Below are 18146 nucleotides of genomic sequence, written 5' to 3'. Positions count from 1 at the left end.
GCTGTTAGGGAGGGAGTCCTTACCGAAACACGGGAAAGCTTGACAGGGTCGACGCTGAGAGGCTACTTCCCATTGTGGGGGAATCTAGGACTCGGGGGCACAGTTTTTAAAAATCAGACATTAAGACTAAGGTGAAGGAAGATTTTGTCTCTCACCGAGAGTGGCTAGCCTATGGAAAGCTCTTCACCAGAGAAGCGATGGAGTCTGGGTCATTGACTATAGGCCGTTAGTCAGATATATGATCCACAAGGGAGTCAAGGGTTTGCAATCAGGACAACCATGATCTTCTCGAATGGTTAAGCATCTTCAATGGGCCGAATAGCCTACTCTTCATTCTTACGACAATAATACATTTTGGGAACACTTTCGGGGTAATTTTTAGTATTCCGTAACGTTGTGAACTGCATTTGTTTGTGTTTTGCTAGAAATAAGCCAGAAATTTTGAAACGAACAGGTGCGGGAGCTGCATACGAGCCAGGAGGAGCTCACATCGCACAGCAGCAGCAATAATATCCATCCCTCCCAAAGTATCAGCGGGAGCCGGGAGACAATTGGTGCAACAAGCAATAGTGTCTGCAATTCTGGGCACCAGGCTTTCGGTAGAAGGTCAGACTGTCAAGGCTTTGCCGTGGAGAGAAGGTTTAACAGGGCGAGGACGAGGACGAAGGGAGTTTTGGTACGCTGAGAGATTGCGGAAGTTGAGATTATTCTCCTTAAGAGCAGAGAAGGTCAAGAGGTTAATAGAATCGTAGAATTTGCTGATACTTTGGGAGGGATGGATATTATTGCTGCTGCTCTGCGATGTGAGCTCCTCCTGGCTCGTATGCAGCTCCCGCACCTGTTTGTTTCAAAATTTCTGGCTTATTTCTAGCAAAACACAAACAAATGCAGTTCACAACGTTACGGAATACTAAAAATTACCCCGAAAGTGTTCCCAAAATGTATTATCGTCGTAAGAATTGAGAGTAGGCTATTCGGCCCATTGAAGATGCTTAACCATTCGAGAAGATCATGGTTGTCCTGATTGCAAACCCTTGACTCCCTTGTGGATCATATATCTGACTAAGTGTAGAAGGAGGCCATTTGGCCCATCGAGTCTGCACCGGCCCTTGGAAAGAGCACCCTACCCAAGCCCACACCTCCACCCTATCCCCATAACCCAATCATAGATTATCATAGAATTTACAGTGCAGAAGGAGGCCATTCGGCCCATCGAGTCTGCACCGGCTCTTGGAAAGAGCACCCTACCCAAGGTCAACACCTCCACCCTATCCCCATAACCCAGTAACCCCACCCAACACTAAGGGCAATTTTGGACACTAAGGGCAATTTATCATGGCCAATCCACCTAACCTGCACATCTTTGGACTGTGGGAGGAAACGGAGCACCCGGAGGAAACCCACACACACACGGGGAGGATGTGCAGACTCCGCACAGACAGTGACCCAAGTCGGAATGCTACCGTGCTGCCCCACGGCAATAACCCCTCCTAACCTTTTTGGACACGAAGGGCAATTTATCACGGCCAATCCACCTAACCTGCACATCCTTGGACTGGAGAGGAAACGGAGCACCCGGAGGAAACCCACGCAGACACGGGAAGAACGTGCTGACTCCGCACAGACAGTGACCCAGCGGGGAATCGAACCTGGAGCTGTGAAGCAACTGTGCTAACCACTGTGCTACCAGCGGAGTGCAAAATTATGAGAGGCTGCTGGAGCAGGCGACGTTTCCACTGGGAGGGCGTCGTTAATTAGAAATCAGAGATTTAAAGTAACTGACAAAGGAACTAGAGGGGACGAAGAGACATTTCTTCACCCAGAGGGTTGTTGGGATTTGGAAGTGTGAAATGGTGCAGGGATTACATTCCATAAAAATTCAAACGGCAACTGGATAGGCACTTGACGAGAACTCGCAGAATTAGGGAGAAGCTGGAGATGTCAAGATTACATGGGAAAGCGCTCTGAAGGAGGCAGCACAGATGTGATAGGCCGAATGGTCTTCTTCTGTACTGCAAGATTCAAAAGCAAGATCACCCCATCCCAAATGTTGGCTTTTATTTGAAGAGGGTTGTAGTATCAAAATAAAAGGTGTTGCTGCAACTGTACGAGGTACTTTTTAGAATGCTGGGCACAGTTTTGGCCCCTTATTTCAGATATATCAATGGAGGCAGCACAGAGGAAACCTACGAGGATGATCCCAAGGATGGAGGGATTGCCAGAGGAGGAAAGATTGGACAGGTTGGGCCTGGACTCATTGGTGTTCAAAAGAATGAGGGGGCGATATGATTGAAACATACAAGATTATTGGGAGGCTAGACATGGTAAACTTTGGGAGGATGTTTTCAATCCTGGGACGTGTAGGGCCGGAGAGCAGAATATGGAGGTGCTCATTTCAGACAGATTTGAGGAAGAGTTTCTTCTCTGAAAGAGTGGCGAATCTTTGGAATTCTTCACCCCAGGAAGCTGCGGAGGCCCGAGTCCTTGAACGCTTTCAAGACCGAGATTGTTAGGTTGTTAAATCAGCGGGAGGGAATGAAGGGTTAGGGAGAGAAGGCAGGAAAGTGGGCGTAGTGTTAGATCAGGCGTGATCTTATTAAATAATGTAGGAGCAGGCTCGGTGGGCTGAATGGCCTACTCCTGTTCCCATTTCTTACGGTCTCAAAATACTAAAAAGTAGGACACGAACATACAAGACTCCCCCAGCAAACAGCAGAAACATGACCAGCAGAGGCACAACCCCCAACATCGACACAGCAGTAAATTTAACTCACCTGGTCGGAACCATGCAGGAAGTCGTTCAGGGCTTGAGGGTCACTGGAAGGAGTGAAAGACACATTTCAAGAACAACAGTTGCATTTTTGAACAACGTCAGATGACCAGAGAGGGCTACAAGTGATTGGAGCAGAAAGCTAATCGATTGAGGGGAGGGGCGGGAAGGAGGTAACAGAGGAAGAGCACGGATAAAAGCAAAATACTGCAGGGCACTGGCAAGCTGAAATAAAAACAGAGAATGATGGAGAGACAGAAACAGAGTAAACATTTCAGGTCAATGATCTTTCAACCCTGTTTGCTTCACAAAATGAAAATGACCCAACATGCGCGGCCCTGAAATATTAAACTGTCAAGAAAAATAACAGAAACGTACACAGGGCTATTTTTTTTTTAATTTAGAGTACCCAATTCTTTTTTTTTCATCAAGGGGCAATTTATTGTTGCCAATCCACCCACCCTGCACATCTTTGGGTTGTGGGGGCGAAACCCACGCAAACACGGGGAGAATGTGCAAACTCCAGAGCCAGAGCCGGGATCGAACCCGGGTCCTCAGCGCCGTGAGGCAGCAGGGCTAACCCACTGCGCCACCGTACTGCCCACACAAGGCTATATTTTTAACAATTAAAATAAGGAGAGTCGCACGGCAGATGAGTTTTTCTTTTTTTTTTTTTAAACGGGGGGGGGGGGGGGGGGGGGGGAGGAGAATTGGAGAGGCCAAGAATGTCTCAGAAAATTGTGTTTTCTGCGAATCAGTCAGAAAGCAGTTGTGAAACTAAGACAAGAGTAAGGGAGGTAAACAACGGAAATACGCCGTGGTGTGCGCAACGTGTCGAATGAGCTCAGGAAAACTTTACTCCGACTCGTTGAGTATTTTGTGGTTAAAAAATAAAAATAAAATGGTCCATCTCAGCTGGCAGAGGTTTCACAGCCCACAACACCTCACACGTAAAACTCGCGAGGGGAAAAAAAAATAGCTGAAGAAAATGCAGCCGGCCTTCCTGATCCTGGACTGAACTCACTTTTTTGAGAAAAAAAGGGAACCCATTTTATGCTCAGGCTAGGTGACCATAAGCTGAACAGTTCACCCATCGGCGTAAACAAGAGGATCATTGTCTTTCATCTCACGTCGTGCAAATGAATATATCCAGTGATGAAAGCCTCCTTCCTCTCTTGCTGCCTACAACGTCCAACATCAAACGGATATCGGCAGCAGCAACAATTCCCTGGTTGCAGTAATAATGCCACATGACTGAACCCGAAGCACAAATGTGAGAAACATGCAGTGCCACACTGAACCACCAGAGGACATCTCTAAATGCTGGGCTGAGATACATCAGCAGGCAGTATGGAGGAATCTTTGCTCTGTATCTAACCCCGTGCTGGGAGTGTTTGATGGGGACAGTATGGTGGGAGCTTTACTCTGTATCGAACCCCATGCTGTAGCTCTCCTGGGAGTCTTTGGTGGGGACAGTGGAGAGGGAGCTTTACTCTGTATCTAACCCCGTGCTGTCCCTGTCCTGGGAGTGTTTGATGGGGACAGTGTAGAGGGAGCTTTACTCTGTATTTAACCCCGTGCTGTACCTGTCCTGGGAGTGTTTGTTGGGGACAGTGTAGAGGGAGCTTTACTCTGTATCTAACCCCGTGCTGTATCTGTCCTGGGAGTGTTTGTTGGGGACAGTGTAGAGGGAGCTTTACTCTGTATCTAACCCCGTGCTGTACCTGTCCTGGGGGTGTTTGATGGGGTCAGTGTAGAGGGAGCTTTACTCTGTATCTAACCCCGTGCTGTAGTTGTCCTGGGAGTGTTTGTTGGGGACAGTGTAGAGGGAGCTTTACTCTGTATCTAACCCCGTGCTGTACCTGTCCTGGGAGTGTTTGATGGGGACAGTGTAGAGGGAGCTTTACTCTGTATCTAACCCCGAGCTGTACCTGTCCTGGGAGTGTTTGATGGGGACAGTGTAGAAGGAGCTTTACTGTGTATCTAACCCCGTGCTGTACCTGTCCTGGGAGTGTTTGATGGGGACAGTGTAGAGGGAGCTTTACTCTGTATCTAACCCCGTGCTGTACCTGTCCTGGGAGTGTTTGATGGGGACAGTGTAGAGGGAGCTTTACTCTGTATCTAACCCCGTGCTGCACCTGTCCTGGGAGTGTTTGATGGGGACAGTGTAGAGGGAGCTTTACTCTATACGTAACCCTCTGACTTGGGAGAATATGCAGGTTCAATTAGGTGCCCAATATATTCCACCTCCCAGCACAAACTCATAACTTCAAAGAACAAAACGAAAAGAGTTACAGAAAGATTTTTAAAAAATGTTTACAATTTTTTTAAAAAAATCCAATTAAGGGGCAATTTAGCCTGGCCAATTTACCTACCCTGCACATCTTTGGGTTGTGGGGGCGAAACCCACGCAGACACGGGGAGAATGTGCAATCTCCACACGGACAGTGACCCAGAGCCGGGATCGAACCCGGGTCCTCGGCGGTGTGAGGCAGCAGTGCTAACCACTGCACCATGTGCCGCCCTTAAAGAAAGAATTACAAGCAGAAAGTGCTCAAGTGTATGGTCAAGTCTTTAACTGTAAGCCAGTTAATACCCGGCGTTTACAAAATCTTCACACACTAACAAAAAAAAAGCAATGAAGAGTGAAAGCGCAATTTGAATGTCGACCAATCGGAGACTTGAGGCCTGGCCCACTATTTCATTCTGCTGTGTACAATGAATGAAGACAAACCTTCGGTCAGACTCTGGCAAGACTGCACAGTTACTGAAGGATTATTCCTTGCCTGCAGTAATCAATCATCACAGAGATCTCACACAGTTTTCTTCAAATGTAATATATGCCTGACCCATTTCCCTGCTTTATCTGCTCAGAAGCTTACAACTGCTGGTTCTTTTGATGGTGCAGATTCGAAGCCTCCAGCTGTGAGTGAGCGGATTCCCTGTTTGGTCCCTGTTTTCCGCTACATTCGGGCAAGGGCAAGGGCTTGGATGCTGTACGAGCAGCGGGGGAAAGTGTCTACCAAAGTTGCCACTGTGTTGCATTGCGATACCTCCCGAAACACGGTAGTTCCTCTGCAACACCTCTGCAGTCGGATAGCTGGCCAACGCTCCGGAGTCAAAAGCCCTTGCACGATAAAATTTGTATAGGTTGGCGGGAGGGATGGAGCTGAACGCTGCTGGGGGAGGCAGAGGGCTTTCCACCTTCAGCGTTGCTCCAACCTTCATCTGGCAACTCTCATTAAAACAAAAAGTAACTGTTCAGAAATTCTGTCACACTGCCAGGAGGAGGAGGAGGGACACATCCTCGCGCCATTTTGGAAAGAGACACTACAACTGCATGTGATTTAGAGATGGCCTAAACACCGGGGAGGGAGGAACGGAAAGTGAGCAGTGGTTGGTATCTACGTGTCATTTTAGGGGGGTCTTGGGTGAGGTACATACCAAATTACATCGAGCAGACAGCGTCCATCTTCGTCATCCATGTCAACTGTGAAAACAAAACATACAGTTTCTCAAACTTCCCCTCCCCAGAAACACTTGCATTTTTATTGCACCTTTCGGAACTTTACATTTTCCAATGCCGTACTTTTAATGTGCTGTCACTGTGCAAGAAATGCAGCAACCAATTTGTGCGTAGCAAGCTCCCATGAACAACAATGTTATAATGAACAGATAATAAGTGCTTTCGCGAGGTTGGTTTGCGGGATAAATAAAACTCCCTTGCCCGTTTGCAAATGGTAGTCTGAGATCTCCTGCATCAAACCCAAGGGGGGAAACAGTTTAACGGCGCGTCTCAAAATCGGTGTCTCTGACATTGCGGCACTCCCTCGATTTGTTTTGAGTTCAGGGGCGAGATTCTCCGGTATCGGCGTGATGTCCGCCGACTGGCCCCCCCAAAACGGCGCAAATCAGTCGGGCATCGCGCCGCCCCAAAAGTGCGGAATGCTCCGCATCTTGGGGGGCCGAGCCCCAACCTTAAGGGGCTAGGCCCGCGCCGGATGAATTTCCGCCCCGCCAGCTGGCGGAAAAGGCCTTTGGTGCCCCGCCAGCTGGCGCGGAAATGACATCTCCGGGCGGCGCATGCGCAGGAGCGTCAGCGACCACTCACGGCATCCCTGCGCATACGCAGTGGAGGGAATCTCTTTGCCTCCGCCATGGTGGAGTGCCCCCACGGCTCAGGCCCGCCCGCAGATCGGTGGGCCCCGATCGCGGGCCAGGCCACCGTGGGGGCACCCCCCGGGGCCAGATCGCCCCGTGCCCCCCCCAGGACCCCAGAGCCCGCCCGCGCCGCCTTGTCCCGCCAGTAAGGTAGGTGGTTTAATCTACGCCGGCGGGACAGGCATTTTAGCAGCGGGACTTCGGCCCATCCGGGCCGGAGAATCGCGGGGGGGGGGCCGCCAACCGGCGCGGCGCGATTCCCGCCCCTGCCGAATCTCCGATGCCGGAGAATTCGGCAACCGGAGGGGGCGGGATTCACGCCAGCCCCTGTCGATTCTCCGACCCGGCGGGGGGTCGGAGAATCTCGCCCCAGGTCTCTGGAGTGGGAGTGGAACCCACAACGTTCTGCCTCAGAGGTGAGAACACTACCCACTGAGCTCGGACTGTCACTCCTCCCCGAACCCATAGTTAGTTATAGAAGAAATCTTGTGCCAATCTCAAGTTCCAAAAAAAGGGGCAGCACGGTGGCGCAGTGGTTAGCACTGCTGCCTCACGGCACCGAGGGCCCGGGTTCGAGCCCGGCCCCGGGTCACTGTCCATGTGGAATTTGCACATTCTCCCCGTGTCCGCGTGGGTTTCACCCCCACAACCCAAACCTGTGCAGGGTCGGTGGATTGGCCTCGCTAAATTGCCGCCTGGGAATTGCCAAATGCTGCAGGTGTAAACGCACTGCGTCAACTTCTGAATCAGATTCACGTGGCTGCAGCTGCTCTTGGAATGAGGGAATTTTGGTCCTTCTCTAGTTACTGATAAGTTGGTGCCGGGTGCTCCCAATGAATAGCGATCATTTTACAATGCTAGTCATGTAGTCATGTGCCGTTCATTACTGCGACTATCTGGTGCCCTTCACGACCATCTTGCAAGGGTTACTTGACTAAAATTTCACAATTTCCCATCGCAGGATTTGAACTCATGGATTTCAGATCCAGGGGCAGGATCATGGGAACCACTGTCCTGCTTCCACTCCACAGTACAGGAGCAGTCTCAAACTCAACAACCCAAGTCAAGTCCTGAAAGACGTGCTGTTGGGTGAATTGGACATTCTGAATTCTCCCTCTGTGTACCCGAACAGGCGCCGGAATGTGGCGACTAGGGGCTTTTCGCAGTAACTTCACTGCAGTGTTAATGCAAGCCTACTTGTGACACTAATAAAGATTATTATTAAGTATGCCACAGACTGGCTGCTGAGGTGGGGGGGGGGGCGTGATTGTGAAGCGTCACATGAAGGAGCAGGGCAAACCACATCAATTTTTTATTTTTAAAAACATTTTTTTAATTCTTCTTTTTCACATTTTCTCCCACATTTACATCCATCAACAATAAACAATAATCAGCAAGATATGTCAGTCCCCATAATAACAACGATCCCATCCGCCCACCAACCCCCAAACCTCAACCCGCCTGTTTACATAAACAAATTACAAAAAGGAATCAGGGATTACCTGTAGTCACCCTTAATCTACACAGCCCCCCCCCCCCCACCCACCCCCCCAACCAACGCCGTCCAGCCTCTGAGAGAGTACCGTAAATGATATACCCCAGAGTTGTACCCGCCCCCCCTCCAACCTCCAGCTCCTCCCGTCCACTGCCTCTAGTAAAACCCCTCCTCCCAACCTCTGTTCCTTCCCCCCAACTTTCCACCCCTGCGAGACCACTCGGACCCCGTTCTGCCAGGCTCCGATGGCTGCAGCCCCTCCCCCCACCTCACTCCCGTTCACTGGCCGGCTTAAACCGGCCAGCGTGGAGGCCCCCGCCCGGGTCCCTTTCCCCCCTGCCCGGCCCTAGGAAAGCCCAAAGATCCCCTTTTAGCACACAAACCCCGCATATCCACCTACACCCCAAAGAGCCCTCATTTCGAGTGAAAGTCCCATCCCTTCCCTTGTCTAAACAGCATCATTTTAACAGCATCACGTGCTGGCTTGATGCTGACAGTGTCAAAGAGATGGAGAGTGTTCCATCAACCTTGGAGAGGCACAGAAGAAAATAGAAAAAGAAAATCAAACGACCATATGCAGGTGGGAAGTCTGACAGGTACAGTTTTTACACAATTAGGGCGTGGCGGGTGGGGGGGGGGGGGGGAGAGCCAGGTAAGATTGGACAGCTCACTGGGAGGCTCACGTGTTTCCTTAATTTCATCCAGTGGGGTTGAGAATTGCGGGTTTTCACCAGCTGATGTGCTACTGCTAGTGGGTGTGTGTGTGTTGCGGGGCAACTCCCTTCTGTAACATCGCACAGACGCAAGGAGGAGCAATAGATCTTAAAATTTTGTGCCATTGAATGGTATTATCGAAGGCAGGGCTTACTGGGCGGCAGCATCAGATAGCATACAGTTTACATTCACTAGCTCACTGCCTTAAAGCAACAGTTTCCAAGTAGGATATCAAATCTCCGGGCTGACCTGTCATGATCAACATAATTTAGGCACAGCGGCCACAGGCGCAAGCAGGTGAAAGGGCTGATGGTGAAGCTCTCAAAGGCGAACAGCCTCTCCTCACTCCCCCAGCTGGTTTGGCATACAGAACACGGCCACTCGCTGGACAAACTAGACACTTAAAAGGCCATCTCCGTGGTTCAGAAGAGGGGAGGGAAGGAGGAAAACGGAAAAGGCTGGGAAATGAGCGAAACCAAAACTGCGCTGTAGCTTCTAGCCACCTGCCCCCTGGCTGGGTCCCTCCGGAGGCGGAGTCACAGTCCCGAGCAGCCTCGTCTATTTACCTGCACGAGCAGACATCATAAAAATCCTGCAATCCCGCCTGGCACTTTAGTCGTGTCTCGGTCCCCTATTCCAGCGTAGAGTCTGCCAGGGATTGTACAATACCCACATTACGTCACGCACCAGTTGGGAGCAATGCTTTACCTGTACAAAAATACATTGTTAAAACTCTTCTGGCGACGATGGAAGAAAAATATCGCCCCCCTTTCCAGAACAAATCGGATAGAGGGCACCACAGACAGACAAGACAATATAAAAATGCTTTTCACACTTGGACCACTGCCCTGAAACTCAATGTAATTTTAATTTTGTTAAATTAAATTCAGTTGTGGCCTCAAACCTGTTATGTGACATAAGATAGAATGAAAATTTTATATGGTTTAGTCATCCCTCAGGGGAATCAACACACACAAACACATCCGTAAAGGCACTGCTCTGGTTATTGTAGGTAGCGGAACTGATCTGGCACACTGAGAGTTCACCAGTTTCAACACTTGGTCCATGCAGCATAATCTGATGTGGAGGGTAAGAAAGTTGGTTTCCCAGGAGAATAAATCACTCATCAGAAGTCACTTGCAGACCATCTCTCGCTACATTTCAGCAGCATTGACGCTCTTCATCTGGGCAGTGTTACAGAACTGGGGGCTGTCATGATATTCAGATAAACATCACGGTGCAATCACACACACACTGATGGACAGGTAGTTGGACCAATCAACACACACGCAACATCACAGCCAATCACCAGTGAGAGCACACGCACTATAAAACGGGGAACACCACAGTTCCCGCTCATTCCAGCAGGAGACAGCTCAGGGCACAGAGCTCACAGTGTGCCACTCAGACATACACCATGTGCTGAGTGCCTCTCTAAGATAGTGTTAGGGCTGGGTCCACAGGTTAACGGGTAAATTACAAACCACAATCATAAGTTTACAGATGTTGTTATTAAGAGTAATAAAACAGAGTTGTACCATCTACAACCGTGTTGCTTCGTTTGTATAGCGGAACACCCAACACGACAGGTGGTACTTCAATAGAGAGAGAGAGAGGCAGAGAGCGAGAAGCAGAGAGCGAGACAGACAGAGAGCAAGAGACAGACAGAGAGCGAGAGGCAGACAGAGAGCGAGAGGCAGACAGAGAGCGAGAGGCAGACAGAGAGCGAGAGGCAGACAGAGAGCGAGAGGCAGACAGAGAGCGAGAAGCAGACAGAGAGCGAGAGGCAGACAGAGAGCGAGAGGCAGACAGAGAGCGAGAGGCAGATAGAGACAGACAGAGAGCGAGAGGCAGACTTGGAGCGAGAGGCAGACAGAGACGGACAGAGAGCGAGAGACAGACAGAGAGCGAGAGGCAGACAGAGAGCGACAGGCAGACATGGAGCAAGAGGCAGACAGAGAGCGAGAGGCAGACAGAGACAGACAGAGAGCGAGAGACAGACAGAGAGCGAGAGAGAGAGACCAGAAGACATAGGAACAGATTTAGGCCACTCGGCCCATCGAGTCTGCTCCGCCATTCAATCATGGCTGATATTTTCTCATCCCCATTCTCCTGCCTTCTCCTCATAACCCTGATCCCCTTATTAATCAAGAGCCTATCTATCTCTGTCTTAAAGACACTCAGTGAATTGGCCTCCACAGCCTCGCGGCAAAGAGTTCCACAGATTCACCACCCTCTGGCTGAAGAAATTCCTCCTCATCTCTGTTTTAAAGGATCGTCCCTTTAGTCTGAGATGGTGTCCTCTGGTTCTAGTTTTTCCTGCAAGTGGAAACATCCTCTCCACATCCACTCTATCCAGGCCTTGCAGTATCCTGTAAGTTTCAATAAGATCCCCTCTCATCCTTCTAAACTCTGAGTACAGACCCAGAGGCCACAAACGTTCCTGATATGACAAGTTCTTCATCCCAGGGGTCATTCTTGTGAACCTCCTCTGGACCCTTTCCAAGGCCAGTACATCCTCCCTTAGAAACGGGGCACAAAACTGCTCACAATACTCCAAATGGGGTCTGACCAGAGCCTTATACAGCCTCAGAAGTACATCCCTAGTCTTGTATTCTAGCCCCCTTGACATGAATGCTAACATTGCATTTGCCTTCTTAACTGCCGACTGAACCTGCACAAAGAGAGAGAGGCAGGCAGAGAGAGAGCGAGAGAGAGAGGCAGACAGAGAGAGAGGCAGACAGAGAGAGAGGCAGACAGAGAAAGAGAGAGGCAGACAGACAGAGAGAGAGGCAGACAGACAGAGAGAGAGGCAGACAGACAGAGAGGCAGACAGACAGAGAGAGAGAGAGAGAGAGACAGACAGAGAGAGGCAGACAGACAGAGAGAGAGAGCCAGTGAGAGAGAAACAGAGCAGGTGAGCCAATCAATAACAGAGAGAGAAGCAAGCCAGCGTGAGCGGGCGAGAGAGAGACAGAGAAAAAGAGAGACACACAGACAGACAGAATGGGTGAGCCAGCCAGCGAGAAACAGAATCAGAGCAGGTCAGCGAGCCAAAAACAGGGACAGAGAGAGCGAGACTCAGAGAGAGAGAGAGAGTGAGAGATAGAGAACCAGAACTAAATACCCTGAGAGGAGCGCAGGAGGAGACAGAGAGGGAAAAAAGCAGAAATACAGGAAGACAGAAAGTGGAAAGATTGTCCATACATGCAACAATTTAATCTGTTGGAAGCAGTTATACCGTCTGCTTCAATTGCTCATCCTGGTCATTTATCCCGAAGCTTTATTGCCCTGATTGTAAAAGGTTCCTCGTTACCGCGCTCTGAAATCCCTCCATCTCAAACCTGCCTCCCTGCGGATTTGAACCCTGCAGTACAGGAACTATTCGCTCTCAGATCAGTTTTGTCAAATCCACTGTATTTTCCTGAAGACTTCAATTTCATCAGCTCAAAGTCTTTCCGCTGTTCAAAAACAATATGTCAAAATGTCTAGCTGAAAGAAAAATCTGCCCAAACTGGAAACTGGCTCCATGGAATAGAAGCTGTTTTTTTGAAAAATAAGTATTTCCTAATAGAGAAGTGCCTGATTCTTTAGGGTTATAGAACACACCCTTGATCACAGACTAGCAGCTGGGTAGAATTACGCAGAAGAGCACCTGAACCATTTGTTCTGGGTATTTTGACTCTCGTCACGCTGTGGGACGTCACTGTAAGGGCATGGAGTATTTCCCATTTTTGGGATGAGGTTGATGCACTCGCTACCATCCCCCCACCCCAAATCTTTTTTTTATTGTCACAAGTAGGCTTACATTAACACTGCAATGAGGTTACTGTGAAAAGCCCCTAGTCGCCACATTCCGGCGCCTGTTCGGGTACACTGAGGGAGAATTCAGAGTGTCCAATTCACCTAACAGCACGTCTTTCAGGACTTGTGGGAGGAAACCCACGCAGACACGGGGGAGAACGTGCAGACTCCGCACAGACAGTGACCCAAGCCGGGAATCGAACCTGGGAACTTGGCAGGGTGAAGCAACAGTGCTAACCACTGCACTACCGTGCTGCCCTGAAATAGCATCAACACCCAGCACTGCATCAATGCAAAAATCTTCAGTTTTGTACACCAGATATACCCATCAGGATCCCCAAGTGAACTCGGTGCTTTTTTAATTTTTAAAAATAAATTCAGAGTATCAATTAATTTTTTCCAATTAAGGGGCAATTTAGCATGGCCAATCCACCTAGCCTGCACATCTTTGGGCTGTGTCATAATATACACCAGTATATCATGGTGCAGACACACACACTGATGGACACACAGCGGGACCAATGAACACACACACCGTAGCCAATCACCAGTTAGAGCACGTGCACTATAAAGACAGGGGCCATCAGAGTTCCCGCTCATTCGAGCTGCAGCCTCCCACTAGGACAGAGCTTACAGCTTTCAGCACAGATCTTCACCATCTGCTGAGTGCATAGACTGGTTAGGATAGGCATAGGCCTTTAGTTCAATCTAATATCGTGTTAGCCCACAGTGAAAGTATGTTCAACAGTTTCTAACTAAGCCCCGGTCTTAACTTTCTTTGGTCCAGCAAAGGAGACCAAAATTTTGACCGATGCCAGCCAATCCGGCATTGGGACAGTTTCTAACTTAATAAAATAGTGTTGCACTATTTTAAATGTTGGGGGCCTGTATGTGTTCCACGGATCCAGAGCACCCAACACATCAGGCTGTGGGGGCGAAACCCACGCAAACACGGGGAGAATGTGCAAACTCCACACGGACAGTGACCCAGAGCCGGGATCGAACCTGGGACCTCGGTGCCGTGAGGCAGCAGGGCTAACCCACTGCGCCACCGTGCTGCCCGAACTCGGTGCTTCGTTAGGGACAGTTTGTGCTGCGTGTTCCTCTGTTGCCCCAGGGTTCTGGGAACTAATTTCAGGATGGAGAGCCACGGCCAAGAGACAGGGGCGGTGCCTTTCACCTCACCTGCGTGGGTGGGAGCTGCTCCAGATCCCAACCCGCCATAAACAAGGCCAACGATCTCAGTGCCACACCGGGGGGAGTGCTGTGCCGTCAGCGGTGCCGTATTTCCAATGAAATGTTAAACCAAGGCTGCGGCTTCACTCTCGGGACGTAAACGATCCCACAGCACAATTGTTGCTTCACCGCGCCAGAGTCCCAGGTTCGATTCCCGGCTTGGGTCACTGTCTGTGTGGAGTCTGCACGTTCTCCCCGTGTCTGCGTGGGTTTCCTCCTGGTGCTCCGGTTTCCTCCCACAAGTCCCGAGAGACGTGCTGTTAGGTGAATTGGAGATTCTGAATTCTCCCTCTGTGTACCCGAACAGGCGCCGGAATGTGGCGACTAGGGGCTTTTCACAGTAACTTCATTGCAGTGTTAATGTAAGCCTACTTGTGACACTAATAAAGATGATTATTATTGTAACAGGCGAGGGGCGTCCCCTCGTGCGCCTTCTCTGGACTCTCAAGCAACACCTGAAACATCATCAGCTCGTCACCATTTTGACTGTTGCGGGAGCTCAACAGTGTACATATTAGGAACTGCACTTCTGACATTGCGGCATCTCACGAGCTCTTAAGTGGCTGCCTTGGGACATCCTGAGGATGTGGAGGGCGCCATATAAATGCAAGTGCTCTCGTTGGCAGAGACGGAGAAAGATTTCTAACCTGTCTCCCCACTGCATCAAATAAACTGGCCTCGTGTCGGCTGCTGACAGTCACTAAGCTGGAAAGGTTTTATGGAAGCCAATTAATTTGGTATTTACAGCTTCTGAGTGTCTTTTCCTGTGATGGTGAAGAGCATGAAGTCTGAGAGAGTGGGAGAAAACTTTCCCAATGGAAACAAAGGCCTTCTTCAGTGCTGCAAATCTTTCCATCGCAACTACCACCCACACCACCCATTACGCAAAGACCCACTAATGGGAATTGTGTGTACCAGAGCCTCACATCCTCCCTCCCGCAAAGTGGTCATTGCACTTTACAACGGTTCTACGCTTCAAAGTTAATTTGCCTCTGAAGGAGCTCAAGATGTTGAGGCAAGACAAGGAATTTAAAAATTGAAGCTTCAAGGAATGTAATTGGCATCACTGTTTGGTGCCAGAAGCTGCCACTTGCAGAGTGCCACCTCTGAAGTGTGACAAATTACTGCAATTTGCACTTCAACACAAGGGAACTAAATTAGCCCAGGCACCAGACAGAAGCATGTTCTACACAACCGTTCTGTCACGATGTACCAAAATCTTCTGAAATGCACACCAAGTGAAAGGGGTGTTTGGTAGTTCTGTTTAAAGTTAGATCAATGAGCCGATCTGACTCAGACTGCTCCTCTCTGCGAATCCTCCGCAAAGTGAGCGTAAAGGTGGCCGAGGACAAAGATCAGCCTAGCCGTAATGCCCATCGACAGTCACGCCGGAAGATTAGGCTGGTGGTCAGAGACAAGAGGGTAGTGAGAGAGACAGTGAGTGAATGAGTGAGAGAGTGAGAGAGAAAGACACACGCACACACAAGTGAGAGTCAGTGTGTGTGGGACCCGTACCCCAGTGAGAGTCAGTGTGTGTGGGACCCGTACCCCAGTGAGAGTCAGTGTGTGTGGGACCCGTACCCCAGTGAGAGTCAGTGTGTGTGGGACCCGTACCCCAGTGAGAGTCAGTGTGTGTGGAACCCGTACCCCAGTGAGAGTCAGTGTGTGTGGGACCCGTACCCCAGTGAGAGTCAGTGTGTGTGGGACCCGTACCCCAGTGAGAGTCAGTGTGTGTGGGACCCGTACCCCAGTGAGAGTCAGTGTGTGTGGGACCCGTACCCCCGTGAGAGTCAGTGTGTGTGGGACCCGTACCCCAGTGAGAGTCAGTGTGTGTGGGACCCGTACCCCAGTGAGAGTCAGTGTGTGTGGGACCCGTACCCTAGTGAGAGTCAGTGTGTGTGGGACCCGTACCCCAGTGAGAGTCAGTGTGTGTGGGACCCGTACCCCAGTGAGAGACAGTGTGTGTGAGACCCGTACCCCAGTGAGAGTCAGTGTGTGTGGGACCCGTACCCCAGTGAGAGTCAGTGTGTGTGGGACCCGTACCCCAGTGAGAGTCAGTGTGTGTGGGACCCGTATCCCAGTGAGAGTCAGTGTGTGTGGGACCCGTATCCCAGTGAGAGTCAGTGTGTGTGGGACCCGTATCCCAGTGAGAGACAGTGTGTGTGAGACCCGTACCCCAGTGAGAGTCAGTGTGTGTGAGACCCGTACCCCAGTGAGAGTCAGTGTGTGTGGAACCCGCACCCCAGTGAGAGTCAGTGTGTGTGGGACCCGTACCCCAGTGAGAGTCAGTGTGTGTGGGACCCGTACCCCAGTGAGAGTCAGTGTGTGTGGGACCCGTACCCCAGTGAGAGTCAGTGTGTGTGTAACCTGTACCCCAGTGAGAGTCAGTGTGTGTGGGACCCGTACCCCAGTGAGAGTCAGTGTGTGTGGGACCCGCACCCCAGTGAGAGTCAGTGTGTGTGGGACCCGTACCCCAGTGAGAGTCAGTGTGTGTGAGACCCGTACCCAAGTGAGAGTCAGTGTGTGTGGGACCCGTATCCCAGTGAGAGTCAGTGTGTGTGAGACCCGTACCCCAGTGAGAGTCAGTGTGTGTGAGACCCGTACCCCAGTGAGAGTCAGTGTGTGTGGAACCCGCACCCCAGTGAGAGTCAGTGTGTGTGGGACCCGTACCCCAGTGAGAGTCAGTGTGTGTGGGACCCGTAACCCAGTGAGAGTCAGTGTGTGTGGAACCCATACCCCAGTGAGAGTCAGTGTGTGTGGGACCCGTACCCCAGTGAGAGTCAGTGTGTGGGGGACCCGTACCCCAGTGAGAGTCAGTGTGTGTGGGACCCGTACCCCAGTGAGAGTCAGTGTGTGTGGGACCCGTACCCCCGTGAGAGTCAGTGTGTGTGGGACCCGTACCCCAGTGAGAGTCAGTGTGTGTGGGACCCGTACCCCAGTGAGAGTCAGTGTGTGTGGGACCCATACCCCAGTGAGAGTCAGTGTGTGTGAGACCCGTACCCCAGTGAGAGTCAGTGTGTGTGGAACCCGCACCCCAGTGAGAGTCAGTGTGTGTGGGACCCGTACCCCAGTGAGAGTCAGTGTGTGTGGGACCCGTACCCCAGTGAGAGTCAGTGTGTGTGGGACCCGTACCCCAGTGAGAGTCAGTGTGTGTGTAACCTGTACCCCAGTGAGAGTCAGTGTGTGTGGGACCCGTACCCCAGTGAGAGTCAGTGTGTGTGGGACCCGCACCCCAGTGAGAGTCAGTGTGTGTGGGACCCGTACCCCAGTGAGAGTCAGTGTGTGTGAGACCCGTACCCAAGTGAGAGTCAGTGTGTGTGGGACCCGTATCCCAGTGAGAGTCAGTGTGTGTGAGACCCGTACCCCAGTGAGAGTCAGTGTGTGTGAGACCCGTACCCCAGTGAGAGTCAGTGTGTGTGGAACCCGCACCCCAGTGAGAGTCAGTGTGTGTGGGACCCGTACCCCAGTGAGAGTCAGTGTGTGTGGGACCCGTAACCCAGTGAGAGTCAGTGTGTGTGGAACCCATACCCCAGTGAGAGTCAGTGCGTGTGAGACCCGTACCCCAGTGAGAGTCAGTGTGTGTGAGACCCGCACCCCAGTGAGAGTCAGTGTGTGTGGGACCCGTACCCCAGTGAGAGTCAGTGTGTGTGAGACCCGTACCCCAGTGAGAGTCAGTGTGTGTGGGACCCGTACCCCAGTGAGAGTCAGTGTGTGTGGGACCCGTACCCCAGTGAGAGTCAGTGTGTGTGTAACCTGTAACCCAGTGAGAGTCAGTGTGTGTGGGACCCGTACCCCAGTGAGAGTCAGTGTGTGTGGGACCCACACCCCAGTGAGAGTCAGTGTGTGTGGGACCCGTACCCCAGTGAGAGTCAGTGTGTGTGAGACCCGTACCCCAGTGAGAGTCAGTGTGTGTGGGACCCGTACCCCAGTGAGAGTCAGTGTGTGTGGGACCCGTACCCCAGTGAG

At 51.1% G+C, this 18146-nt stretch overlaps 1 protein-coding gene across 3 annotated transcripts in view; it reads right to left on the bottom strand.

The window, feature by feature from the left end:
* Positions 1 to 9843, bottom strand: part of LOC140402273 (BRD4-interacting chromatin-remodeling complex-associated protein-like) — a 42984-nt gene extending 33141 nt beyond the window's left edge. For all 3 annotated transcript variants that reach the window (XM_072489915.1, XM_072489916.1, XM_072489917.1), the window contains exons 1-3: positions 9707 to 9843; positions 6215 to 6260; positions 2775 to 2817 (exon numbers count right to left, since the gene is read on the bottom strand). In XM_072489915.1, coding sequence (XP_072346016.1) covers positions 2775 to 2817; positions 6215 to 6260; positions 9707 to 9725 — 108 coding nt within the window. In that variant the 5' untranslated portion in view covers positions 9726 to 9843. The remainder of the gene's footprint in view (positions 1 to 2774; positions 2818 to 6214; positions 6261 to 9706) is intronic.
* Between the last annotated feature and the right edge of the window lie 8303 nt (positions 9844 to 18146).

Source organism: Scyliorhinus torazame, chromosome 25 (genome assembly GCF_047496885.1).
Source record: "Scyliorhinus torazame isolate Kashiwa2021f chromosome 25, sScyTor2.1, whole genome shotgun sequence".
Taxonomy (NCBI): domain Eukaryota; kingdom Metazoa; phylum Chordata; class Chondrichthyes; order Carcharhiniformes; family Scyliorhinidae; genus Scyliorhinus; species Scyliorhinus torazame.
This window is presented reverse-complemented; position numbering and strand designations above follow the sequence as displayed.